This window comes from Zalophus californianus, chromosome 9 (assembly GCF_009762305.2).
Source record: "Zalophus californianus isolate mZalCal1 chromosome 9, mZalCal1.pri.v2, whole genome shotgun sequence".
In the NCBI taxonomy this organism is placed as follows: domain Eukaryota; kingdom Metazoa; phylum Chordata; class Mammalia; order Carnivora; family Otariidae; genus Zalophus; species Zalophus californianus.
In genome coordinates, this window is record NC_045603.1 from 11,275,490 (window position 1) to 11,303,377 (window position 27,888).

A 27,888-nucleotide genomic window follows, 5' to 3' on the forward strand; every position below is an offset into this window, starting at 1 on the left:
GAAGTATCAAAATTATTGATATATTTGAACTTATTTTTTTACCAAGTAACTTTTGAACCCTACTTCTTTTTTCTTCTCTCTTGCCTCTTTTTTTTTTTCTGAAGACTGTATTTGAAAGTAATCTCTACACCCAGTGTGGGTCTCAAACTTACAACCTCCAGATCAAGAGTCACATGCTTTTCTGACTACGCCAGCCGGGCACCCTACTTCTTGCCCCTTTTTAATTGGTTTCCTTTCTTCTTATTCATTTTGACATAAATATTGGGAAATACATATGTTCTTTTCCTATTTTTTGGATGATTTTCATTGAAATTTTACCATGCACATTTAATTTGACCAACGTTAAATAATTTTAACTCTGCTTATGCATAACGTAAGCATCTCAGACTTTAATTCCACCTCTCCCAATGCATGTATGATTCTTAGCATCCAATATATTAATTCTGTCCTTTTTTTAACTCTGGACATTAGACATTATTATTCTTATATTGAGAATGTTTCTTTGAATTTATATGCATGTGTATGAGTCAGGATTCCATCAGAGAAGCAGGATCACTAGGAAAGATGTAAACAAGAGTTTTGCCTTGAGGATTCAATCTTCCTCAATCGTGGGAGCTGCTTAAACCTTTTATACGATGCTGTTGTATCCATGTCAGGTCTGCCAGGCAGGCTGTCAAAAATAGAAGACGTGTGTGATTTAAGAGAAGCAAGGACAAACAGAAACCTCCAGGCGTGAGCTGGAATCGTGAGGACGGGCTGTAACCACGTCAGCCTCTCACCACTTCCAAGAGTCCAGTGAGGGTGACTCGCAGAGGGAACTGGTGGCCTTTGGCACAGAGCTAAGCACACATCCAGCACAGGAGCTGAGACCTGACACTGAAGGGGTTACTGAGAAACCTGCTATCATTCTAAGTGTTGTTCTTTTGTGGTGATTTCAACTTTCTCTCACTGCTTTGAAGATCTTCTCTTTGACTTTTGTGTTCTGAAGTTCCAAACTGTGACCCAGCAGACATATATATATATATATATATATATATATATATATATATATATTTGCAGATAAGCAACAATGTGCATGAACTGCAGCAGCATCTCTTTACTAAAAAGAAGCTTGTTGTTGCAAACATCCTCCTTCTGAATCTCTTGCAAAATGTCTCTGATGGCTCACACCAATCTGGATCCACACAGGGAAGGAAATTCTTGGAAATATTGTATCAGCTTAGTTAAGTCAATGTAAGACAAATGACCACAATACTTACCATTGCTTTTGCTTGTCATATCTGCTTGCATCTCAGACTGTCCCTCAAGGAACTTTTTCTTCTTGAAGATGTACTTTAAAGATACTTTTGGTTCAGGGATCTTGGTGGCAACCTTTCAGTTTTTGTCTGTACATGTGTTCATTTCACCGTCACTGTTGAGATGGTTTTACCGAGCATATAATTCTTGATTGCAAGTTATTTTGTCTCCAAAATGTGGATATCATGCTATTGACTTTGGCTTCCATTGATACTGAGAAGTCTGCTTATCATGTTAATTGTGATTTTGTAGCGACCTCAACCTTCTCCACTTTTAAAATCTTCTCCTTGACTTCAGTGTTCTTGCAGTTTCAAAATGTTGTAGCCAGGGATGGACCACTTTTTTTACTTATCCTGCTTGTCCAGACACACTCCTTAGACCCACAGATTTGAGTTTCTCATGAGTTTTGTAATACTCCATCTGCCATCTCTTTAAACATTGCTTCTCCATTCTCTATATTTTCTCTTTCTGAGATTCTGGTTTTTCAAAACCACATGCTATTGTTTGTATCTCTTAACTTCATTTTCATTTTCTCCAACCACTTGTCTCTCTGTATTATATTCTGGGTAATGTCTTTGATTTTCTCTTTTCCAATGCACTGGTTTTCTCCTCTCTAATACACTAACCCACCCACTGGGTTTTCTGTTTCAGCAGGTGCACACACACACATCTACACATGGGTGCACGCATAAGCATGTATGTACATTCCAGCTCTCTTTTACAAATCTGCCTGGTCATTCTCTTCAGCTTGTTAGTTTTTATGCTTTGATCCTTTATTTGTCTAAACATTTTAGTCACATAGTTCAAAAACTTGTAGTCCCTGGGGCTCTAAAGCTATTGCTTATTCTCACTGCCTATTCTCGCTCATGGACAGTTAGTGATCTTTGACTACGAGCCTTTGCTTCATCTAAATCCATCGTCCCAGAGTGAGGACACTTCACTCCAGACGGGGTTTCCTTCTGCTTCTACTTGGAGGCAGGGATGTCGCTCTGTCAGGATCAACTCAGCCCTCAACCCCAGGGCCTTGACCCATCACAAGAGTCCCTGGTCCAGCCTCCCCACATCATGGCCTCCCTGGGGCTCAAGCATTCTGACAGCAGTTCAACCTCTGCATTTCAGAACAACCCCCACCCCTCCATGCTGTGGGGTCTGGCCCCAGCTGTGACATGGGGGGCTTGGGGGGAAGGGGAGAGGGAGGGTCACTGAAGAACCCCACTACTTCTTGTGAGGCTGTGATTCTTTGAAGAGTGTGTCCTATCTAGGGCCCCTCAATCAGTCTGGTCAGGCAACATGTTAGAAGCCAAACAATTGGATTTGCTACAATGGAGCTTTCAAGGTCTGTTGGATTTTTGTTGAGTGGATATTTTCTAGTGTGCTGTTAATGGGTTGTATTGCATCCCCCCCAATATATGATGGGGGGATGCAACCCCCAGTACCTCAGAATGGGACCTTACATGGAAATGGGATCTATAGAGAGGCAGTGAGGTCAAAATGAAGTGCTTAGGGTGGCCCCAATCCAATATGGCTGGTGTCCTTATAAAAAAAAGGGGGGGGAAATTTGGACACAGAGACAGATATGCACAGAGAGAAGATGTGAAGAGACACAGGGAGAACACTATGTGAATATGGAGGATGGGAATGATGCATTCATAAGTCAAGGAATGCCAAAGAATGCCAGAAAACCACCAGAAGCTAGGAAGAGCAAGGAAGGATAGCCCAATGGGTTTCTTGGAAGCATGGCCCTGCCAACATCTTGATGTTGGTGGACACAGCAAAGGAATGGGGCAGCTGGAATACAGGCCCAATACCAGAGCCCCCTTCCCTATATAAATGACCCCTAATTGACGCTTATTAGTGAGGATTTTACTCTCTCTCCTTTCTTTCCTCAGAAGATACTGTCTTTTTCAGTCTGGACCTTTGAGATGAAAGCGTTTATTTAATTCTGAGACCAAGTGTGCAGACAGACAGAATACAAGCCAAGCCGAGCCGGTCCATGGATTCAAACCGGGAAGTCTGTCCCATGCTCCCAGGCTTTCCTGGTCCTAATCTCCTCGGAGGGCTTCTTACCATGTGTCCCTCCCTGCCGCAGGGACACCATCAGCTCAGGGGACAGTGTTGTAGACCGTGTAGTCATCCTTCTGGGTGACATGCAGCTTCCAGGGGAAGAGGTGCTTCTGGGAGGGGAGACGTTGGGCCTGCCTCACCATGAGCACCACATCCTCATCTGAGAGAAGCCGCACCAGATCCCCCTCAGCATCCCGGTAATTTAGGGCGATGTCCTCCCTCTGGAACTCCCGCCTGGGTGGGAAAGACCAGGGTTAATAAAAGATCCAGGGGCCTTAGGCCTAAGCCTCAGGGAGACAGGGAGCAGGGGCTGAGGGAGTTTTAGAGCCAGGATCTAGGAATCAGAAGAGGTCAGAGCTTGACACAGGCCTTATCCCCCGTGTGGTCCGTCCTCCCATTGTACAGATGGAGAAACTGAGACCTACGGGGGAGAAGGGGCTTTCACAGTAAATTAGTGGCACAGCTTGAAATGCTTTGTGTATACATGTGCAGAGCTCAGAACCGTCATGGGGAGGAGGCGTGAGTTTGGCCAGGCACACAGTAGAACCAAGTTCCCAGCTAGCTGTGAGCAGCTATGGGGGAGAACTCCTTAAGGATTGGGACCGTCTGATGTGGGGTGCACGTGGTTGGTGACAGTAAAAACGGATACAACCTTTCCATGGGTAACTCGACAAATGGGCTTAGAAGCCTGACAGGCTTGCAAACACCTTGATTCCAAAATTCCACTTCTAGAAACTCATCATAAGGGAACAATCGTGCAAGTCACCAAATATGAGAATCACGGCATTCTTTCTGGTAGTGAGAAAGCGGAGGATGATCTAAACGGCCAAGAAGGGGTGGCTACAGTGACTGTGGTGCATCCCCAGAATGACACGGCACAGCCCGCTGAGGTCATATTTATGGGGTGAGGGTGGAGGTGAGCACTGGGGCCACCTGCATGTGCATCTAATAACAAGAGGAGGCCTATCTATAGTTCACTTCTTTCTGCCTTTCTGTGATTTCTGACACCTTGTGTTTTTTAATTATGAATAGGAATTACTTTCATAGTCAGGAACAGAGCCAGGTTATTTCCATTTTGGGTGAATAGGCTGGCTCTTGGGAGGTGGTGGCTCTCTGATGGCGGAGGACCCAAGTCCAAGGCTTTTCGCTAGGAAGACTCTAGCTCTAGCTGCAAATTCCCCACTCACAAACTGTGTGGCCTCCCCCAAGCCCTTGTGTTGTCTCTGTGCAGACCCCCCACTCATCTCCGTCACGGGGGGGGGGGGGCTGATATCTGCCCCGCAGCGCCGGGCTGGGGATAAGAGATAGGCAAAACACCTAGCGCCTTCATGCGCTGTGTTCCTCCCTCTGTCCGCTCCTCCAGCGTGTCTGACCCCTGCCCTCCGTCCTTGCCCCTCTTACCTCATGAGCTGCAGCAGGTCCTTGAACAGCGGAGTGCTGCTGAGGTCCTCCTCCACGGCAATGTCCCTAAGGGGACAACGGGCAGTGGTGAGCGGGCATTGGGTCGAAGGGGGACACGGGAACAAGGCCGGCAGGACCACACCGGATCTTACATCTTGTTACCCAGGTATGGCTTATCTGGAGGGCTTTTAGTTGGGCGAGGAGATCTGCTTTGGGTCTCAGAGCCCAGAGGGTGATGGGGGGGGTGGGGGGCAGGGCTGGAGGCGGGCAGGGGGGTGGACAGGCCACGAACTTGGTGGTGCTGATGGTGTCCCCATAGTAGTAGCAGCGCAGCCAGTTGGTGGGGTCTTCTTCCTCCGGGAAGTCCTTGAGGATCTTCACGAACGACTGCGGGAAGATGCCCGTGGCTCTGTGGACAGTGCCCTGGGGCGGAAAGGAGGGGCTGCCCTGTTGGTGGGAGGAGAGGGAGCAGAACCAAACGCCCCCCCCCCCCCAGCTCCCTTATCATCATGTGGACGAGGTCGTATGCAGAAGCAGAAGAAAAAGTGACCAAGGTCGCCATGCTGTTCACCCCAAGACATATTTCTGTTCTAGAATAAGTCAAGCTCTCACTATCTGGGAAGCTGCTTTCATCTAATTCAGTCTTTCAGTCAAAGACTTCGTGAGCACCAGCCACGTGGCAGGCCCTGGGACTCGGGGTGGATGGCATGCCCTCCTGCCGGGAGTGCGTACTGTAATGGGTGACGGCCAATGCACAGGAAGTAGGTGTGCTTCACGCTGAGCCAGTGGCCAAGGTGTTAAGGAGGAACCCAGACGAAGGGAGATGAAGAGGTGGTCCCTTCACTCATTCATTCATTCATTCTGCAGATAGCACAGAGCGCCTGCTCTAGAGCCAACAGACAGAAAGCTCTCTCCAGCCCCAGCCACGCATGACCCAGCCACTGCCTGTGTTTTGCCCACATGTTCTCTTAATCTTCACAACCCTAGAGAAGACATATTATCCCCATCCCATTTTACAGACATGTAAACTGAGGCTCAAAGTAGTCCCCTCACTCCTCCCCTGACCCTCCCCTTAACCTGAGGCCAGAAATCGGCCAGCCTACTAACATAGAGAACTTTCCAGAAAACAGGAAGGTAACAAGCACTTCCTATTTCTGGAGAGTTTCCCAGCAATACCCGACAGCTGTAAGAGCCACAGGGTCCCAAGACAGGGCTCCAGGACTGGGGTACCATCAAAGCTGCCAAGTCCGTGAAACCCGCGGTCCTCGGGCCTCTCTAGCCCCTGGACGCCAGGGACCCTGCCCTCCCCAGAGTCCCCCTGGGGCCTGTCTCACCATCTCCTTTAGACACCTCCTGCCTCAGGAGCCTCGACAAAAGGGAATCCTGTTTAAGAACAGCAGGACCCGTGGAGCACTGGGTGTTATACACAATGAATCACGGAACACTACGTCAAACACCAATGATGTAATGTATGGTGATTAACATAACAGTAAAAAATTTAAAGGAAAAAGAAACTAACGAAGAAAAGAAAAAAATAAGAACAGCAGGACCCAATCCAAACAGCTGGAACCAGGGCCAGGGCCTCCCATCTCCATTCACCGAGTGACCATGAGCCCCCGTAGGGGCCATGCATGCCGCACGTGGGGACAAAGCAACGATCAAGACAGGGGCCTTCAGAGGGCATCTCTTCCCTGGGGCGTTCCTTGACCCTGTCCCCTCTGATTTCCCCCACAACCAGACCTGAAACAACCTCACTTCCCACTTACCTCCAACCTCACCCCCAACCTCACCCTTATCCTCATTGCCATGTATACCTCCACCCTTAGCCCCATCCTCAACTCAAACCTTACCTCCAACCTTATCCCCATTCTCAGCTTTAACCTCACCTCCATCCTCACCCCCATCCTCATCACCATCCTCACCTCCAACCTCACCTCCAACTTCACCCCATCCTTATTCCCATGCATACCTCCAATCTTATCCCCATCCTCAGCTCTAACCTCACCTCCAACTTCACACCCATCCTCACCTCCAACCTCACCTTCATCCTCACTCCCATCCTCACCTCCAACATCACCTCTAACCTCACCCCCATCCTCACCTCCAAACTTACCTCCAACCTCACCTCCATCCTCACCCCCCTCCTCACCCTCAACCTCACCCCCATCTTCACCCCACCCTCACCTCCAGCCAGTCTTTATTGATCCGACTGAGAAGGATGATCACATCTCCAACTTTGAAATTCAGTTCCAGTTTGCTGTTGCCAGTGAAGTCAAACAGGGCCTGGGAGAAGAGTGGAGTAGGGCGGGAGGAAGGGAGCATTCACTGAATTCCTATGAAACTGCTTTGCATACTTCAGTGCCCCAGTTAACAGATGAGGAAACTGGTTCAGGGAGCATGACTGACTTGTCTGAGGCCACTCCATTTGTTAGTGGAGGAGCCAGAATTAGAACCCAGGTCTCTCTGACTCCAGAATGGTGCTCCTTTCAGACCTGGTGGGATGAGCACAGAGAGGCAAGGATCCAAACTCCCTGGCTCGAGCACCTTCCTCAGCCCCCCAGGCTTCAGTGTGGGCTCCAATGCTCCCATAAGCCCAGGGCACTGACCACACTGTTTCTACATGTGTGTCCCCAGGGAGCTGGGACCTCCTTGAGGACAGGGCCTGGTTTGAGTCACCTCTGACGTTTCAGTCGCCAGGGTGGGGCTGGCCTGGAGGAGGCCAGGAAAGCTTGCCGAACGGATGACAGATGACTGCATTCCCCTCTGCCTGAGTGCTCCCCATATCACCTCCTATCAGCTGGGTTGGGCGCCCTTAGAGCCGAGGCTGAGGCCCCTCCAACCCACAGCACCCAGCACCAAGTGTGGGCACACAGAGGGCGCCCAGCAGGAGGGGTGCAGTGGTGAAGGGTGGAGCCCAGAGGTGAGGTGGGCGGCCTGGCCCAGTGGAGGTTACCTCTGCTCGCGGAGCTGCCATGCGGTCAAAGTTGGCGCCTTGTGGGGACTCACTCTTGCTGCAGAGAGAAAAGGAAGGCCTGTCAGCCCTCCTGGTTCCCTCAGGGCCTGGCTCCCTGCTTCTGTCCCCAAAGCAGCCCCTCATCAGGGGCAGGAAAGGCGGGGAAGGGAGAGGATGTTAAAAATGCAGCTACAGTTGCTCCTCTGGGCCATCACACACACGCACACGCACACGCACACGCACACGCACCGGTTCCCACTGCCCATGGGGGAGGGACTGTATCCCCTTTGTGGACCAGGAAACAGAGACTCAGCAAGGAGGTGGGGAGGCAGATACGCATTTGCTCAGCACCCTAACTTGTCAACCCTTTCGCATCTGTTCTTCCTTCTACTCCCCACACCCAACCTCTCATTTTTCAGCCAAGGAAATGGGTTGGAGAGGCCCTCTGTGCCAGGGCTCAGGGCACAGGGCTGCCACGTGGCTCAGCTGGAATTGAGGCCATGCCTGCCGGCGTGCCCCGGGGAGATGGCCAGGCACTGGGAGGACACCCAGAGATACTAGCCTGAGGCAGGAGGGAGGCCAGGGCTCTGGAGCACTGTCCCTGAAATTCTTAGCGGCAACGGCCTGGCGTCTGGGAGCCCAGCCCTATCACAGTGGCTTGGATTTTCTGTGATTATTTTCTGCTTAGGAGGGAGCTTGGAAGGGAGTGGTGGGCTCTTTGGAATCAGTGAGGAAGTAGCAGTGTCCCCTGGGGGCCCATGTGATACACCAGAAGCCACAGACAGCCCCATGGAACTGCAGGACCGGGGGACCAGGCATCCCAGGAGATACTCTGGGAATGTCTGTGCAGAGAGCAACTCCTCCCTTCCCTCCCACTCTCCACTCTCTCCAGGCACCCCGAGGCCTGAGGCAACCGCACTGGGGACTGAGACACCCAACTCTCCTCATCTGTGGCCCAGCCCCTGTCCTCTGGTCCTCACTGTCACACACATCAAAATGCACCCACCTTCTACCCCTCCAGGCCCTGTGCTCGGTTTTCCAAGCTCACCTAACCAGCTGAACATCCTGGGGTGTTCAGGGATAGAACTGATGTCTAGTTTTTCTCTTCTTCCAGGGAAAAGACGTGCCTTGGCCGTGGGGGCATCTGGGACAGAGCGCCCAGTTAGGAAGACCTGGTAAGGGGCCCAGGGCCTGGCCCGCGGGAGCTCAGCGGCCGGTCACTTACACTTTCCGGGTACGCGGCCGGAGCCGGCGCAGTGCTTGGGGCACCTGCTCCGAATCGTAGGACGACTGGTAGAAGAAGATCCGGACGTCCTCGTCCATCAGCACCCAGATGGGCAGGCTGAGGAGGCTCTGCGTTTGGGAGAGGAGGCAGGACAGGGGGGCGGTCAACAGAAAGGTCTGGACATCCCAGCCCCCCTGCCCCAACCCCATCCCCCACACTGGCCCCTCTCTTTCTAGTACCGCTTCCTCTGCCTGATCACAGGAACAACATATTTCATTTCATACAAGACACGTAACATTTCAGAAGCTTTCCTCTCGGGTTCAAGATCAGGAGGGGACCAACTGGCTTGAGGACAGTTCATGTGGAGAAAACCTAAAGGCCTCCAGACACAATGATAATGGTAATGGCAGGTAAAATGACATGGAGGTGACTGTTCAGGCACCACATTGAGTGCCACACCGGGTGGCCTCGCTCCGTCTCACAACAACCTGAAAGTTAGTGCCAGAGAGGTGAGGGGACCTGCCCGAGGCTGCCTGGCCTAGCGAGTGACAGAGCTGGGCCACCCAGAGCCGTCTGCCACCAAGGCCCAGCCCTGAGATAAAAAATCAGATAACAGTGGGAGGAAGGACACCTCAAATGACCCAAAACAACAACAGCTGTGGTATCACAGCCTAAAAAGTGCTTTCTGATACTTGGCCTCATACACAGTTGGGGAAACTGAGGCTCAGAGAAGCAAAGGACCTGACCCAGTTGGCAGAGCTAGGAAGCAGTGGAGTCGGGACCCTCAGTCATTCTCATGTTGGTTACACCCACCACTAGGCTCTCCGTGAGGATGCAGAGTACCCAGACCCTGGCAGTCATTCCCCCCAAACTGCACAATGCACAGGTCCCCGGGAGTACTCCAGAGGCACCTGGAACCCCTCGGAGAATCCCATGGAGGCAGCAGGAGGGGGAGGGACCCAGAAGTCCATCCCGGAGGAACTGGGAATGCAGAGCCCGGAAAGGACACGGCTGTCATCTGGGGAGGGCTGGGAGGCAGCCCAGAGATGGGTTTAAGGGTACAGACACTGAGCCAGGCTGGGGCCTGGGATCAAATCCCACTCACCAGCTGGGTGGCCGTGGGCAAGCGCGCCTCCGTATGCTCATTAATAAAGTGGGGATGATACTAGCGTCTGCCTTGTGGGATGGCGTAAGGATTGAATGCGTGATGCGTGCACGACACTTAGAACACCACCAGGCGTCTAATCTAACAGGTGCGCCGTCAGAGCTGGAAATGATCGCTGTCACTGTCGCTTTCATTACAACGCAGCATGGTGGGTACACAGAGCCACAAGTTCGAATCCCCAGCCCTCCTATCCAGCCGCTCTACCACACGGAGTGAGTGGCTCCACCTCTTTGTGGACAGGGTGAATAGCGTCTAACTCACAAGTTACTGAGAGAAATAACTAAGCCTATTCGCTTATCCTACAAATGTATATCGAGAGCCTCCCGGCTGCCGGTCAAAGCACCCCACATCGTTCCAGGCAGGCGTCATTATCACACGACCCATATTCTCCATGAGGACAGTGGGGAGACTGGTGGGTGGACGTTACAGGGAATCAGATTTTTCTAATAGCTGTCCGACAGAGGATGAGCAGGGAAGCGTGGTAGTGAGCTCCCCGTCCCTGAACCTTTCAAGCATAGGCTGGCGTTATCCATAGCAGAGATTCCTGCACTGATTGACTCCTGGGCTTTGAGGAACCAAATCAGACAGAAAGGATGGGCTTCCTCCAGGTGTGGGAGGAAGAGCCCCAGCTCCACGGCCTCATCCCTTCCTCCAGAGCTCACCCCTCTCCTAGCCCTGCAGGGGGAGACGGGAGCCTCCATCCACCCTGAAAGAGAAGCTGTCACAGCGCCCCCTTGAGGGGAGATGCCTCCATTGCTGTGGCCCAGGGGCTTCCCACCGTCCCTCTTCTCTGCTCAGAGCCCAGGATTCCTGCAGCCCCTGGAGAGGGCTGGGGTTTCTCCTCCAGACTCCCACCTCCCACTGCTCACTCCACTAGGAGTTATGATCTCTCACATTCTGGAAGCTCCCAACATCACTCCCCTCCCATGAGACCAGCAAGCTGGAGGCACTGCCGTATTTCATAGGTGAAGAAACCAAGGCCTAGAGAGGATGAGCCACTCACCCCAAATCACCCAAACAGTGAATGTCAGAGCGAAGACTGAAGACTCCTAGCTCTGTGCCCTTCAGCCATGAGAGTAGAAGAGGAGGGGGAGCCCTCGCTGGCTGGGAGGGTGCCTCTGTGCTATGAGGAGGGCTTTCCTCTCCAGTTTTCTAAGGTTGCCATCAAGCCATGGCTTGGATGCCTCTAGTGGCGGGGTGCTCACTACCTCATGAGGAACACTGTCCCTTTCTTGCACAGTCCTGATTGGTAGAAGGCCTTCTTGACCATCTGGTCTCTGCCTTCAAGGTGCTTCTGTCTCTGTGCTCTCATCTCCTAGGGATGCAGACAGTTTACAGGTTGGGAAATACCCAAGGGCCTTTCTCTAGTTTGAACAAAGGCACTATGTGAGAGAGCTGGGGCCCTGGCCCATCACGCCTCTGTTACATAGGCCACGGTTTTGTGATTTCGTGACCCACCTGTCTCCCCCCCAACACACACACACACACACACACTGGGCAGCAGGTACGTTGAGGGCAGATACTGGATCCTATTCACCTCGGTATCAGAACACCTGGCAGACACCAGAGTTGTCAATTCAAAGTGTGGTTCCTTGTACCTTCTCCATTGCTTCTGCCTCTCCGCCTGGAGCCCCCAGAACACATCCTGTTTCTCTCCCCAGGGGAGAGGATTAAGGTTTGAAGATGGGGCCCATCAGAGCAGGAGAGCCAGCTCCCAGGCCACATCCAGGGATGCTACCTTCCCAGGGGCCCTCCAGGTGCCAAGGTGACCCACCATTACCTTCATGTAGGCGTTGAGGGCAGGTATCCGCATCTCCGCAATCTCCTGTTTCACACCCATGTAGACTTTGGCTGTGGAAATGCAAAGAGCTGTCCTGGGAACCTGGCCCAAGACTGTGGTCTCTGGGCTCCAAGCCACCCACCCAGGCCAGGAATCCTCCTCACTGGCTCGGCCGTGTTGAAGGGGCCTCCCCAACTTTCAGCTTGCATTCTCTGGGTTTACTGTCACCAGCTGATATTTTCCTTGTTTTGCTTATTTATTGCCTGTACCTACACGTGCGTGTGCACACACACACACACACACACACACACACACACACACACACACACGCACTTATGATTCTTGGCTCCAAGAAAGGAGGAGATTTGCTTTGCCCACAGCTGAATCCCATCACCTAGGATGGGGGTCCTCAACCCCGGCTGCACATTTAAGTCACCCAGGGAGCATTTAAAAATCTCATTATGTAGGACTTGCCCCAGAATTATTAAGTCAGAATCTCTGGGGGTGGGACTTGGGCATCAGAATTCTCTAAATCTCAAGGTACTTATAATATGCCCCCCAAGGTCTAGAATAGTGCCCCCCACCAATCAATATTTGTTGAGTAGATGAATGAATCATTCCTCAAAAGCAAGGCAGCGTGTTTAGGGAGAAAGGGAAAGAGATGATGGCTGACCCAAGACAAATGTCCTCTCCAGGGGCCTTAGGTCGGGGGGGGGGGTGCCTGGCAGAACCATCCCCCGAGAACCCCCAGCAGAAGGCAAACAAATGTCTGGCTCTGTTGCCTGTGAGCTGGGCAAGGGCTGGTGTCCAGCAGGAGGGCAACATCTGAGGTCTGGGGTAGAGAGGCCTTTGGGACTTAGCAGCTACAAGAGAGCAGTTAATCAGAGGTCAGATTACCTGGTTGCAGGGGAGGGTGTTGGGAGGGAGAAGAAAGCAGGGGATGGTGCTGCAGAGAACGCCTAAGAACCTTCCCAGGAGCATCAGAGAGGGTATATTCTGTAAGGAGCTGGAGGAGCGGCTGGTGAGGTAGGAAGAGACCTGGGAGGAGGTCAGGGAGAGCTTCCCAGAGGAAGAATCGGGACAGTGAAGGTGAGGCCAGGATATGCCCACGGAAGTCCGACTTAACAGGTCACGGGCCACCATCCCAAGGGGAATTCAGTGGGGCAGTGAGAGCAGAAACCAAGCCGGTGGATGAGCAGGGAAGGGAGGGGAAAAGGGGGACAGTGAGTGACTCCTGAGGGCCGTTGGGGTTCCAGGGGGCTTAGGGCCGGAAAGCCTCCTCGTGGCACAGGCTTGTCTAAAGACAGGAGGACGGAGGTTATGGGAGAGCCTGGCAGAGTCCATAAATAAGGAAAAGGCAAGCGTATAAGGAGACCACAAGGTTTCTGGGGAAAGCTGCCGAGGAGGGAGGGGCCGAGCTCCCTGGAGCCTGATGGGGAGGCGGGCTCAGAACAGGAGGGTCCCCCATCCCCTGCAGCCCAGAGACAGGGAAGGGGCAGGTGTGAGTGGAAGTGGCTCCGAAGGAGGAGAAGAGAAGCCAGGAGCCCCTGGGGGACAGCTTCAGCTCCTCTGGGACCTCTGCCGGGACAGAGAGAAAGCAAGAGCAAGAAGGAGGCAGAGTGTGGAGCCTGAAGAAGGAAAGGTCAGGAAGTGTCTCCGCTGTTTGTGGGAAGGGTGCTTGTATGCGGCCTGCAGGGTGTGGGGTGCACCCCGAGACCACCCCACGGACCCGGCACCCCAACACTCCTGCAGGGCTCCAGAGGTCAGGCGCCAAGCAGCTAGAGATTTGGGCCTCTCCGAGGTGCCTGTGTGGACTGAGCTGGGGAGAGAGGCCAGGAGGCAAGGGGTGAGCGGACTGCCCAGAAGCAAAGATGGGGTGCCCACAGTGTCCCGGCGGAGGAGAGTAGGAGGGGGAGCCCCCGGGGAACTGCGGGAGCTGGGCGGCAGTCAGAGGGCCACTGTCAGACAGGGCTGCAGGGGGCGCTGAAGGTGAGTCCGTGCGATACCCAAGGGATGGATGGCTGCAGCAGGGTGGGCAGGAGGTCAAGGGCGACGAGGCTGGAGGTGGCAGGCTGCGACTGCCAGGAGGGGCCACGGACGGAATGGTTGGCATGGAGGCAAACCCAGAGTAAGCCCCAGGGGTGGCAGAGCTGGAAGCAGAGGCCGAGGGCTCTGTCGTGTGGCAGGACGCCCGGCTCCCTGGGCCGCGGGACTGGGACGGCCGCCTACCTGGAAGCACAGGCAGGTTGCAGGTGAATGGGCTGGTCTTGTTCTCCGGCCCAAACCGCTCCTCCAGCTTGCTCTGCAAGGCATAGAACTGGCGGTAGCGGCGGTAGATGAGGTACTTGGATCCCCCTTTAGTCTTCACCTCGATGACAAAAACCTAGGGAGGACACAGGCCAGGGTGTAGGGAGGCTGGGGGCAGAGGAGGGTGGGGGTTTGAAGGTCCTAGAAGTAGAGCAGTGTTTCTCAACCTCGCTAGTCCACGGGGGACCAGCTACTTCTTGGGGGGCTGCCCTGTGCGATGGGCAGTGCCGAGCAGCATCCCTGGGCTCCGTCCCCCAGAGGCCAGCAGCACCCCCGGCCCCAAGCTGGAGTCATCAAAAATGTCTCAAGATATTTACTACAAAATCGCCCTGTCAGGAACTTAAGGGGATGAGAGAGTTGGAGGTTCAGAGGTCAGAAGCTGAAGGTCAGGGGGCTGTCTTACAAAATAGCTGGTGAAGCCCCTCTTCTCCTCGATGTCCGCAATGTTGGCGGAGACCGCAATGTCGTCGGGAAGCTGCTCAAAGTCACTGAGGGAGACGGGAGGGAAAGGAGCCTGGTTACCACCTGATGGGCTCGCTGGGCCAAAGTAGGCAGAAGTGACCCAAGAGTGTGTCTGGCATTCCTCGGTCAACACCGCTTCCGGAGCCAGGCTGGGGCACGGACCGGACACTTGGAGACAGGGCCGTACATCAGCAGCCATATTACGGGCGAGCGAATCACTCTGTGGCTGCGTTATTCATCCAGTAGTGGCGCATCAAGTAACATCCATCATGTCAGACCCTGGCGAGGCCCTGGGTCATACAGGGAGAAACAAAGTCAACGCATGTCCCACAGAGAGAATAGTTCATCATGCCCAGGCTGAGAAAGTCCTCATAGAGGAGGATGTGGTGTTTGAGCCGGGTCTGGAAGGTCAAACAGAAGGTCAAAGGGGAATCCACCAAGTAGGCGGGGGGGGGGGGGGGGGGTCTTCCAGGCAGTGGGAACAGCATATGCTAAGGTTTCAAGGCGCGAGGAGTGGGCTCGGGTCTAGTGTGACTGGAGTTAGCTGTGATCGGAGACTGAACAGACAGGTGAGGCCAGGTTGAGGAGGGTGTCCAGTGCTGAGCTAAGTAACTCCTGTAGGCAACAGGGAGCCATACAAGGCTTCAGAAGAGAGTAAAAACAGTACGATCCCGGCCTACAGTGGCCAACTCAGGCAGCTGTGTGCAGAGGAAAGGGAGGGCAGAGACGGAAGGGACAGATCAGCACTTCGAGGCCCTGGAGCGGTACAGCTGAGAGATGGTGGGGGCCCGAGCCAGACACAGAGACACAACCCTTGGTGGACACTGTTTCATTGTTGTGTCCTCTGCTTCTTCCTGCTAATCGAGCTCCATTTTTTTTTTTTAGGGTGGCAGTGTGCCTAGCCTCAAGGTGATAGGCCATGATTGGTCTGACCCAAACCTAATAATCTCATTCCTATTTCCCAGCCTCCCCTGCAGCTAGGACCAGCCGTGTGATCAGTTCTGACCAATGAGACCTAAGAGGAAATCTGCACTGGGACCTCTCCAGGAGTGTTTGCTTTCCTGATCCAGAGGGAGGGGCAGGCCAGCATGGGTTTCCTCACCTTCCCCCTTCTGCCTACCTTGGAAGCAGGGGTGCCGTATGGACCCACAGCAGCCACATTGCCTCCATGAGGCCAAGACAGGAGGAGGACTAAAGGAATCTCTGGGACTCTGGTCCTGAGGTCACTGAGCTGCAGAAGCAGCCGTGGCCTACCTCTGGACGTCTTGTCACGTGAACAAATAAGTCCCTGTTTGTTTAAGCTCCCACGAGTTCCTCGGTGCCCTGCCGACTTACACATTTCCAGCAGACACACCACCATCTGTGAGTCATTCCTGACCGATGGCCAGCAGGGTTTGGGGACTGTTTGGATTTGGAGGTGAGAGAAAGGGCAGTGTCAAGAGTGACACCTACATATCACCCATCTCCTGCCCAGGATGGCTGGGAGGGGGGGAGTGCCGATGGACCGAGTTTCAAGCACACTAATGTGAGGCCCTTGGGCCCCCCGGTCGAGGTCTGGCAAGAACTCTTGTGGCTCTGGCGCTCAGTGGGGGCGGTTGGGGATGGGGGTGGGGGTGGATCTCTGCTGGAGTTGGGGAGGTACCATGTGCCCGTGACCGGTGGTAAAGGCCCCCTCCCCCGGGAAGAGCAATCTGTGAGCAGAGGGGGCAGACAGCCAAGGGGACAGAGAAAGAGTAGCCAGGGGTCGCCGAGTCCTGAGCCACTGGGAGACCGGGTGGGAGTGGGGGCGGGGCTGCCACATCCGCAAGCTGGCCAGGCCCTCGGGGAGATCGGTTTCCCAGTCTGTACACCCAGTCCCAGCTGCTGCGGGTCCCCACGTGGCCTGGGCTGCGTGGGACCTCCGGCTACCTCAGGACACTGGCGGCTGCCACGGTGGGGGCGGGGGGGGCCTCAGGGTGGCAATGGGCAGGCAGAGGAAATCCCCACCACTTCCCAAGCAACTTTGTGGCCACTGGCAGCCTCCCCCCTCACTTTCCACACAGGGCCCCATGGCAACACCCTTGGGAGAAGCTTCCTCCTCCACTTCTCCCCAGAGGCTGTGCATCTCATGGTTATTTCATCTGCAGTGGGATGGGGGTGGGGGCGGACAGGAAGGAAGGAACCAGAGCATAGAAATGGCCCTGGGCAGGGACTCAGCCAGGTTGGGTCATAACTACATTTAACCGTTCCCTGAATGTGCGCTATGCGCCAGATGCTCTTCTGGTACCTTTTTACAGACAGGGAAACTGAGGCACAGGGCGGTTACAGAACCTGCCCAAGTAAATCAAGAAGCTGGGATTTGAGCCTAAGCAGAATTTTGTTCCCAAACACCGCCACACTGCTCCTAGTTTGCTGTCCCAACAGCTCACTGCACACACATAGACAAATCCCAGCCCCCTGCCTCTGTTCCCCCACCTGAGGTAATAATAATAATAATAAGAGCAAACCCTTGTTAGCACGGAGTGTAGCTCCCATATTGTTCTAAGCACATTTGGACATGGCCTCTGCCCTCCTGGGTCTCATGGCTGAGTGAAGAAGTTTGACACTAAACAAATAACAACATCGTTTCAATGGTCAGGGAGGCTGTGAAGGAAAAGCACATGGTGTTTTGAGCCATCCTAGAGCCTGGCCATTATTATAATCCCCCCACCACCACCACCCCACCGAGGACTAGTAGTGCAGTGGGCAGGAGAGTTTGGCAAGCAGGCACTTCGAAGAGGGGGCTTACGTCCATCAGAGAGAAAAGCAGGGTGCTATGCATGTCCAAGGTTCATGGCTCACTCACACGGAGGGTGGTCAGGGAGGGCTTCCTGGAAGAAGGGGGGCTGGGTCAGCAGGAGAAGCAAAGAGGAGTTGGCCACAGGACGACAGGCAAGGGAAACTGAGTGCAAAGGCTCTAGCCGTGCCAGAGGGGGCAAGTGCAAGGAACTTTGGGGCGGGGGCTGTCTGAGCACAGCCAGAACACAGAACGAGGGGTGGAAAGTAATCTGAGACACTGGCAGGCCCATCACAGAGGCCCTGAGCCTTGCCCTGAGGTGCTGGGCGAGGGAGGCTTTCGCTGGGATGGCATGGGTCAGGAGGTCTCATCCATACCAAGTCCAGCCCCCGATTCCCCACAAAAGCCGGGACCCTGTCCACTGCTGCACTCCCAAGGCCCAGAGCAGTACCCGACACATAGTGGGTGCTCCATGCGGGGCCACCCCATGTGTCTTAGCAAGTCCTCTGGTGGTCAGCATGGGAACGGCCTGGCTGCCTGCTGGGGGCTGAGGCAGGAAGCTGCTACACCAGGGCGGAGGCAGGGGTGCAGCAAACCCGACTGGAAATCCCCCCAGAAGAGCCACTGCCCTGGAGATCTCAGCCAGGACCCCTCAGAGCTGAAGTCAACTCGGGGCCTTCTGGGGCCGGGCTGCTCTGGGTTCCTACGCGCCCATGTTATTCACGCAAAGTCCACTGTGGAGCCTGGATGGGAGGGGCTGACCGAGGCCTGGAAAGGCCCTCAGGTGGCAGCGAGGCCAGGTTTCGTGGCTCCTGCAGACAGTAGGTGCTCAAAACATGTTTGTTGGAACCAAACTCACCACCCCAAGGCAGTCCTTTCGAACTTTGGGTGTCTGGGGCCTGGGGTCTTAGAAAATCCTGCTGGACCCTCACCCCCATTTTCTGTCCTCTGCTCTGGCTTCAAGCAGAGCACATCCAGGGCACCTGAGGGGCAGGGAGCCCAGTGACCCCAAGACCTGGCTCCATGGCCCCATGAAGGGAGGCAGGAGGGAGCCCCTTCCTCCTCCTCCGAGGGGCAAAAGAGTGGCTGAGAAGAAGCAGGGAGTGGGAGGGAGGGAGCACACCGTCGGGGACAGGGGGTGGCTCTTGGTGGGTGTCCTGGCTTCTGACATTCCCTGACAAACAGGAAGTGCCACGAGCCTCACATGGCAGCCACTTCCTGTGTGTTCGTGCATTCGGCTCAGTGTCCAGTGAGAACCTGTGGGGAAGAGAACCTGGTGGGGCAGCCCCAGCCCCTGCACCGCCCTCCGGCTCACCAAGGCCCTTCTTGACTAGCTGCCCCCCCGACCTTCAGCCTTTGGCAATTCCACCTCCAGCCCCCAGACTCCACTGTGGACCCTTTGCTGCCAACTTTGACCTAAACCAGCCTGACCCATCTGACAGTGGGCACGCTCTCTTTCTGATGTCACCGGCTCTTCCAACCCAGGGCAGGAGCCAAGCCCTGTGTCCTCAGGTCCCCTACAGCTCAGGGCGCAGTCTTGCTGAGAGATAGGCCCTGGTGAGGCTGTGCTCCAGGTGACCCTGAGGAAGGACTTTATCCTCCTTGGTCCTCATTTTTTTCATCGGTACCACGCCAGGATTGGACTAGAAGGAGCCACGGACATTCTCCAGTTCAAAGATCCATTCACCGATTCACTCATCCGGCAGCATTTCCAGAGCATTTAGTCCATGCTGGTGTTACTCTACGTACTGGGGGTACAGCAGTGATGGGGGGACAAATACCCTCATGGGGCCTGCTGATGGGAGAGCCAGTGATACAGAAAACAAACGAGCCAGCATAGAATATTATGCAAGTGGTCTAAGGACTCTGCAGGAAAGGGAAACAGGGCGAGCCGTCAGAGAGCAACGTAGGGACCGTGAGGGAAGACTTTTGACATTTGAGCCAGGCCCAGATAAAGAGGAAGAAGCCAGATCCTGTGATTCTGTTTGAACAGAAGATGGAAAGCCATCTTCCAGCCTGGGACCCAGGACACCTGTGCAGACTCACACCCACTCCCGTGTGACCCTGGGACAGTCACTTCCCCTCTCTGAGCCTCCGTGCCTTCATCTGTGCCTGAGGGAAGTGAGCCACGACTGGAGGCTTCCTTGAAACACTTCTGAGAATCGGCATTTCTGAACATTCAGGTTCTGACTCAGCTCCAGCCTCTTAGCTTTTGTGACCTCGATAAGGGGCTGTAGGAGGGTGGGCCTCTGTCCCCCAAGGTCGTCCGGGAACAGGGCAGAGGCCCAGGGAGGGCACTGCCCCCACACTCACCTCTCGGCCCGCAGCTGCTGGGCCAAGGCCATGGTCGTCAGTGCTCCCGGGGAGAGGATGACAAGAATCTCACCTGGCCAGGCCCCGAGGCCGAGTTCACCTCTCACTCACCACTAGCCACCCTGCGTCTCTGCTGTGGTCCCAGGAGTCCCCAAGAGCCACCCCTGGGGAGGCCCCACCCCTCCCTCTCTCATTTAGAAGAGGCTCCTCCTCTGGGCTCTCTAGGTCTAGCCCTGGCCCCACACTTCCTCTTCCCCACCTCCCAGCTGCACTGCAATTGGGGAAGTGCCCACGCTTGGATGCTGGGTTTGCAGGAATCCACTGACTCGGGGGCTTTGAGGACTTCCTCGATGTGCTTTCTTGGAGCTGGGCTGCCGTTGGGCATCAGAGAGCTCCATTCCATCAGAGACAGGGTCCCTGTGCTGGCTCAGCCACCAAGGGGCCTCATGAACTTGGAGAGTCTCTTTTCATCCTCTGGCTCATCACTCCCAACCCTCTCACTCTCACTGCCAAGCCTTTGCCCAAACTATTCCCTAGGCCTGGAGTGCTGGCTTCCACCTTGCCTGCCATCCCTCAGGCTCTGGGCAAATGCCACCTCCTCCAGGAAGCCTCCCTGGTTTCCCCAACAGAATTAGCACTCAGTTGCCTCTGCCGTATAGAGTGTGAATGTTGGTTTATGCTTCTGTCTTCCCCTTCCCCAGCAGCTCTGGGCTATACTCTCCTCATTCCTAGATCCCCAGGCCTGGCACAGCCAGCCGGTCCTTGCTGGATCTGCCAACCACAGTGAACTTTATGTTACAAACCTGATCACACCTTTTCCTGCTTAAACTCTTCAACTGCTTCGCCTTGCACTTAAGGAGAAAGTGCAAACTCCTGGTCCTGCCTGCCTCCAGTACTCAGGGGATGCTTCTGGCTGGTGATTCCATGGGTCCCCTCCCCGGTATGGCTACTGGATTCTGAAGGGAGCTCTCTGAGAAGTCCACAGCCACACCCAGTAACCCCCAACCCACCACACACACACTCACACTCTCTCATCCACACTCAACGCTCACTCATGCATTGCAGATGCAAAGCAGAAGAACAGCAGAGAGAGAGTAGAGATGAGAAACAGCCATGCTTTGCCATCCATGGGCATCACAGGATGGGGCCTTCTGACTCCATCTGTCCCGAACCCATGCCATAGCAGTGCCCCTAGGACTGGGACAAGGGTCTGGGGGGACAGAGCTGGCTGCGTGCAGGCCAGAGCCAGGGTCTCCTACAACAGTCCCTTGATTACCTCCCAGACGGAGGGAATGGGGACAGGAGCATTCTCAGGATCCTGAGGGCTATCTGGCTATAAGAATGGATGGCAACTGGCAACCTCAAGCCCTTCCTCTGAACCTCATCCCTGCTCCAGCCAGCCACCCCATGGCACCCTCTGCCCCAAATAGAGTTCAGGGTGAAGCCAGAGTCCCCAGGAGGGAACATGCTCCGGGCCCAGCTCCACATTCCTGACTCAGTGAGGATCTCCCTCTCTTCACCAGGCCAAGGCCCCTTCTGAAACCAAGATCCTTTATGTGCTCCTTGAAAAATGAGAGGCAATCAATGACTATTCACTGAGCAAAGCATCTGGAAGACAGAGATAAGACGGCAGGGTAAACACAAGCTGAAATTCCCCCAACCTACTCCAGACATACGAAAAAGGCCGGATAATACATTCTTTAGTACTTTAAACACATAGAGCCTAGCTCACAAGCAAGAAAGTGTAATATTCCGGTTCTAACAGAGGGAGAACCTAGACCAGAGAGAGGGGCTGGTGCCTCACACTCCACGGGAAAACTAAGGGTGGAGATGGGTTATTGGGGCTGAGATTTGTAATGCCTAATCTGGGACTGGGCCTGGGCTACGTGTCCTGCCATTGCCAAGAAGTCAAATCTGAGTTCCCAGTGTGAGGCCAGGCGTCAGAACTGATTAGAAGACCAGCCTTTCTCAGCTATCAGCCTGGGATCACAGCAGGAATGGAGATACTCTCCCAGGCCAGGAGTAGAACAAAGGGTACGTACACCAGATCAGAGTCTCAAGCCTGAAACATGCACTAGCGCGAGGCCCAGATCCAAGCTACCCACACGGTGCGGAAATCCCAAGCTGAGGCATTACATCAAAACAGTTTGGAATCCATGAGTCTATAGGAGCAACAACAAAACTGCCCTGTGAGTTCAGAAGTCGAAGTTAAAAATTGTGTAAAGAACACCTACACTCTGAAAGACAGCTGACAGACTCAACATACGGAAGAGTTCACACCCGGAGAACTAGAGATAATATAACTAATGACTCCAACCCAGTCACTGGTGTCTCAGGGCTCCTGGTCTACAGTGTAAAGCAATGAAACGCAGAGTCAAAGGACAGGGTGAAGTGACAGACATGGCAGATGTCTGTAAGCACCAAGAGCTGCAAGCACCCAGCCGTGGCCGGGGTCAATGCAGCCCTAGAGTTGGTCAGGAAAGACAGGAAGTGACAATCTTAGCCAGGAAGTGTGACACAGCACTGTCATGTGATTGTATCATCATAGGTGTATGGTTGGCAACACATACAGTTGCACATAAATGTGGATATAAACACATACAACTCTGTGTGGGGACGTGTGAGTGTGTTTAAGTTGCATCCACGCAAGAGCACACAGCATAGTGCACAGCAGTGAGACTGTGAGTATGAGAGGCCCCGTTTACGTGCTGGGATCTAAGTGGGCATGAACACGAATGCATTTATAACATACAAACTCGGGCGACCAGTATGTCCTTTTTGATCCTTTCTTTACCCACCGTAAAACAGGCTTACTGAATGGGGTGGTATTGGGAATTAATGGGAAAAATGTATGAAAAGTGCCTAGACACATGGGAATTTCTTCTTCTTGTTCATAGTTTTCAGTGTGTGTGTGTTTCAGGGACAACAAGCCCTCAAGTTCACCTTCCCAGATTTCTCAAGGTCTTGCCTTCCCATCCCCCACTCCCTCCCCCCCACCCCCCAAGAAGCCTCCTGTGTGTGGCCCTGACTCAGCCCCCAGGCAGCCATCCCTGCCTCCGCAGTGGGGGGGAGGGGTGCGGGGATGGGAATATTGTCCAGGGAAGGGCCCCAGGGCCTGTGGGGGGCCAGCTCTTCCCCCCCCTGCCCGTGGTTCTGCTGAATATGGGTATTTCTCTAGCTCCTCATACACAGAACACTGCTGCTAATTTTATGTCCGAGCTCTGATACGGTGTAATTTGAGACCAGACACTCTGTCAGCAGTAGGCACCCGTCCTGCTGCGGCTGCAGGGGTGGAGAACGAGGCAGAAGACTAGCCAGGAAGAGGAGCCAAGCTCTTCACACATTTCATTAAGCTAGTGTTTATCGAGCCTTTCTGGGGAGGTACAAAGAAATGCCTGGAGTGACCTCTGGCGTATCAAGAGCTGACTTCTGATAACCTCCTCGGGCCACGGCTTGGGAGTAAACAAGAGTCATGGAACAGTGGGATGGGTAGCTCCCCCGCCCAGGCACTGGAGCTCAGATATTTTATTCCCAGAAGGAAGCACCTCTGGCCTTCCCTTCCCCAGGTTACTTTGAGAGCATACCCAAATCTAATAACCCGGAGATTCGAATCTGGAGGAAAATCGCTGGGGGAGGGGGGGGTCGCGGGGGAGGGGTTGGAAGCAAATGACAGTTAAGTGACAGTCTGACAGTGACAAGGAGGATGGAAGGCCGAAAGAAAGCAGGTGCAAAAAGTCAACAACAAAGGGCAGGGGCCGCTCCGAGAAGGGGCATCGCTGCATTACGGACCGCAATTCTTATGTCTTGTTCATAGCGACATCTCCAAGGCAGGGTTCCATATGCTCAGGCCACACCCGAGGGATTCCCAGAGGACTGAATGGGATTGAGGCCTGGCTCTAAAACTCACAACATGCACAGCACTCTTCAACCCTGACTGATTCGGGTGCCGGCGTATCTGAGCTAAAGCGCGGCGCTCGGTTTAAAGATGAGGAACACGGCCTCGGCCTCCGAGGAGCCGGTGGTCCCGAGAGCTCCAGCCCCGGGAAATAGGGCACAGTGGCAGGCGGGGGCTGGGGAGGAGGCAGGACCAGGCGATGATGCCCCAGGAGCTCCTTAGGGGAGCTCAGCAAATGCCTGCTGCCTGAGTCATCAGTTCTCCTAGGGAAGAGAAGGAAAATCCCAGATTAGGCTGAGCAAGATTCCTGGCGATCCCTCACGCACTGAATTCCCCAATCTTGACCCACATGTGTCTCTCCTTGTAATTTATGAGGGGAGCTTCACTGGACCTCCTCCCTGATCCATAAATAGCCACCCCTGGCAATCCCAAGGGAGTGGTATTTGGAGACAGAGGGTGTGGAGGAAGCCAATCGGACAGCAAGCTCCCTGAAGGCAGAAGGCTCTGCCTTCTCTTTGGCGCCCTGGCTTGCAGCAGAGCTGGGTGCGGAACCCAGATGCCCTGACTCTGGCATGTGGCTGACTGGAAGTTCATTTTTCTTGTTCATTTTTCTAAGTGGAGATGGTAATATTTGCTTCCTGGGGTTACTGCATTGCTCATTGTTTCAAAATGTAGCGAGGACCCACTACGTGCCAGACACCCAGCGTGTGCCGGGCTCCAGATAAAAGCAATTGTCCTTGGGATGCATACTTTCTGGAGGCGGGTTAAACAGGATGATGAATGCCAAGGGCTTAGTACAACACCCACACGCGGAAGGTGGTCAGTAAATTACAAATGTTAATGTTGTTGTTATTGAGAATAATTTTCTTGGTATGGATTGGACCCCTCCTGATCTATCTCCCCATGCGCACTTTGATCCTCTGTGTCTTAAAACTGACCACATTAGATTCTAATTTTTCCCCACATTCCTCTAACCCACTCCCGCCGCACTTGTCTCTGGAAACGGCTTAGCACTCAATCAATGTGTTGACGGAAACGACCACCAGGGGGCGCCGCAACTCAACATCCCGGTTCTCGCTCTGCAGCGCCACCTAGAGGAGAAATGTCCTGAGCCGCAGTAGAAGGAACAGCCCCACTAGAGGGTCAAATTGTGAGCTAGCCCCGGAGGAGCCCTGCGTGCTGGATCCCACTGTCCTCCCCAGAAGGGCCCGTCGGTCCGAATCTGAGCAGGGCTCGCGAGAAGATGCCCCCAGAGGCTAAGGACCCTGAACCTCCTCTCCCACTGATCCGAAATAGGCACCGAGATGCCCTGAGTTTACGGTTTCACAGCCCCTCCACCATAAAATTGCAGGAGTATATGAGTTAGCACTTGTAAAATCTTGGAACAGTGCCTGCCCCAAAGTTCAGCTCAGTACATGTCGGCTCCGGTTATTGCCACTTAATCCTCACACCTACCCCGATAAAATAGGTCCTATTTTTATCCCTGGTCTGGAGATGAGGAAACTGAGTCTCTACAGGATCAGGAGCCTGAAGCAAAGTGACTTAGTGAGTGAGTGGCAAGGTCAGATTTTGACCTCAAATCTGGATGACTCCAAAACACAGTAACTATGCTAGACCTGCCCCCATTCTTTCATTTATTCATTCCACAAGCATTCATTTAGCATCCACTCCGCACAGGTATAAAGGATACAGACAGGAATCTGGGACAGTTGCTGCCCTCAGTGTGCTCCCCCTGCTGTTGAAATACACACATAAACATGTAGGCATGCATACACACCGGCACACTCGCGGCGTGCAAACACACGCAGCTATAAACTCAGAGGCATGCATGTACACGCATGCCCACATATGCACACATGCACGCATGCCCACATATGCACACATGCACGCATACACACATGCATACAGAACAAAGTACAATTCCTGGAGAAGCCTGGAGATACAGAAGAATCCAGTTTCCCCGGTTCCATGCCCCCAGGGGGTCACAGACACAAATTTCTCCCGAGGCCTAGCCGGTGTCCTCACAAGTTCAGATGGAGCCAGGGTTGAAAGGCAAGGGGCGGGGGAACCCGTAGCTTAGCATCTGTCTCTCCACGGCATCATCTTCCGGCACAGAACTCCAAGGACTCCCAGAATTCTCAATTTGAACCTGGCCTTCCAGCTTTTCACGAACGTCTGCCTGAGAAGGTAGGATAGAACTTGTTTTAGTAGCAGTCGGTTGGCTTGATCTACAACTTCCTGTGTGTAGATACCCAGTGCCTGGGTCTCCGTTGGCACTATGGCTCCTATCCCTGCAAGTGTTGGGGTCAGTGAGCAGGACCGAGGGACAGTAATCCTCTGGAATTCATTCAAAGAGGAAAGAGAATCCATCACAGTGTTTAAATAAAGAGTGATGTAATCTGATCAACATTTTTTAAAGATCCCTTTGCCGTGTGGACGATAGCTCACGGGAGGTGGCACTGGATGTAAGTAGACTAAGCACCCCCTACTAACAGCTTTCTGATTCGATTTTTAAAAATCAGCTTTATCAAGTGTCGTTTGCATACGATAAAACTCACTGACTTAAAGCACACAGGTCAATGGGTCTTGACAATTATGTAACCAACCATGTCACAATATAGGTCATTTCCATGATCCCAAAAAGATCCCTCGTGCCCCTTGCCTCGGACCTCCCTACCCTGCCCGAGGCTCTGGCAACTACCGATCTGCTTCCTATTATTCTATTTTGTCATTTCTGAAATTTCATACAAATGGAATCAGAGTATGTGGTCTTTTGTGTCTGGCTTTTTTCACATAGTATCAGGCTACTGAAATTCATTGCTGTTGATGCATACATCAGTAATTTATTCTTTTGATGACCGAGTAGTAGTCTCTTATATGGATATACCATAGTTGCTTATCTTTTCACAAACTGATGGGCATTATGGCTGCTTCCAGTTTAGGGTTTTTAAAACAAAGCTATGACAGAGATTCAAGCATAAAGGCTCGTGTGGATGTGTGTCTCATTGCTCTTGGGTAAAGATCTAAGAGTAAGGTGCTGAATCCTATGGTATTTAACTTTAGAAGAAAACTGTTTTTCAAAGTGGTTGGACCCTTTTACATTCCCACCAGCCAGTGTATCAGGAAGCAGATGTGCCAAGGTTCCAGGTCCTCACTGCCTCAGATACTGTGGCTCCAGGTCTGTAAACACGGCGGGAAGGGGGGGCATCTAAATGTAGTCACAGCCTCTGGGCTGGTTATTAAACTGTCTCTCTGCTCCAGACCCACCCTTCTATGCTCAGCTCTCGGGAGCTGGTGTTGGGTGTCCAGACCACATTACTGCTTGGCAGACTGATTCCCATTCATTTCTGCCGATAGTAGCTCCTACCAGGAGACCAGAAGGATGCAGAGGAGGAAGGCATTTGCTCCCTTCTGTTTGCTCCCAGTACCCAACAACACTGCCCTGAAAGTCAGTTCTAGTTTTTTCCTGTCCCCAAGATGAGCCTCACCCCAGGCCTTCCTCAGAGGTCTGAAGTTCTGAGTCCCAGCTCCCTGAGGGCCCTTCTCCAAGCTTCTGAGGCACCAACACCAGCTGAGCAACCTCCCCTCCATCTGCTCCTCCTCCAAGCTTCTAGGTTGCAACAACCCCACTCTCTTCCTTCCGTTCCCACTGCCATAGGAAGCAGGTACTCTATCTGGTTACCTCAGTGTCCCCTTTTGCTTTTCAGTCCTCCAAGATCTGTACAACCCACCCCCTATATTAAGTTCTCACTGCTAAAATAATTTGCGCACTTTCTGTTTTCCCAACGCCCAGCCCGCCTGGTAGGACCCAAGTCCAGCTCCTCGCTAGGGCGTCCCAAGGGAAGCTCCTGCTTCCCATCAGGCAGGAGGAGCCCATGCTGGGAACAGAAGCACAGGCCCTCGGACAGCTCACTCAACCACTCTGACCGGCAGTTTTTTCCTCTACAAAAGGCACGCAGCTAGAGCCTGATATAATTGAGGGCTCAATAAGTATTTACAGAAGGAACTGGGAGAAGGAGGCATTTTATATTAGCTACTGACACCTGCTCAGTTGGCACGCATTGCAAATTTTATTCCTAGGGGGAATGCAAATTCTTACTCTTTCTTACTCTATGCTTTTCTTCTTCTTAACCAGAAACTGCTAAAATCCCCTAGAATTCATGCTTGCCGCCTTCCTTTGTTGAGAAAGTCCCGGAGTGGCAGTGGACTTGCAGGCGCCCAGCTAAATGTAACGTTTCCCAATCTACCTTGCAGCTACAGGTGACCGCGTGA

At 53.5% G+C, this 27,888-nt stretch overlaps 1 protein-coding gene across 1 annotated transcript; it reads right to left on the reverse strand.

The window, feature by feature from the left end:
• Window positions 1-3,218: 3,218 nt before the first annotated feature.
• Window positions 3,219-19,892, reverse strand: NCF4 (neutrophil cytosolic factor 4). The gene is made up of 10 exons (XM_027595691.2): window positions 19,722-19,892; window positions 14,595-14,679; window positions 14,114-14,267; window positions 11,885-11,955; window positions 8,940-9,067; window positions 7,715-7,772; window positions 6,946-7,044; window positions 5,054-5,184; window positions 4,762-4,827; window positions 3,219-3,594 (listed from the first exon to the last, which is right to left on the reverse strand). The coding sequence occupies exons 1-10, from the start codon at window positions 19,751-19,753 to the stop codon at window positions 3,399-3,401; spliced, it is 1,020 nt and encodes a 339-aa protein (XP_027451492.1). The 5' UTR covers window positions 19,754-19,892; the 3' UTR covers window positions 3,219-3,398.
• Between the last annotated feature and the right edge of the window lie 7,996 nt (window positions 19,893-27,888).

Coding starts and splice junctions, on each gene's coding strand:
- NCF4 (XM_027595691.2), bottom strand. CDS start 19,753: ATGGCCTTGGCCCAGCAGCTGCGGGCCGAGAG. Junction 9,068..11,884: donor CCCTCAACGCCTACATGAAG/GTAATGGTGGGT, acceptor TCCCAAACGCAG/AGCCTCCTCAGCCTGCCCAT. Junction 5,185..6,945: donor TCAATAAAGACTGGCTGGAG/GTGAGGGTGGGG, acceptor TTTCCGCCCCAG/GGCACTGTCCACAGAGCCAC.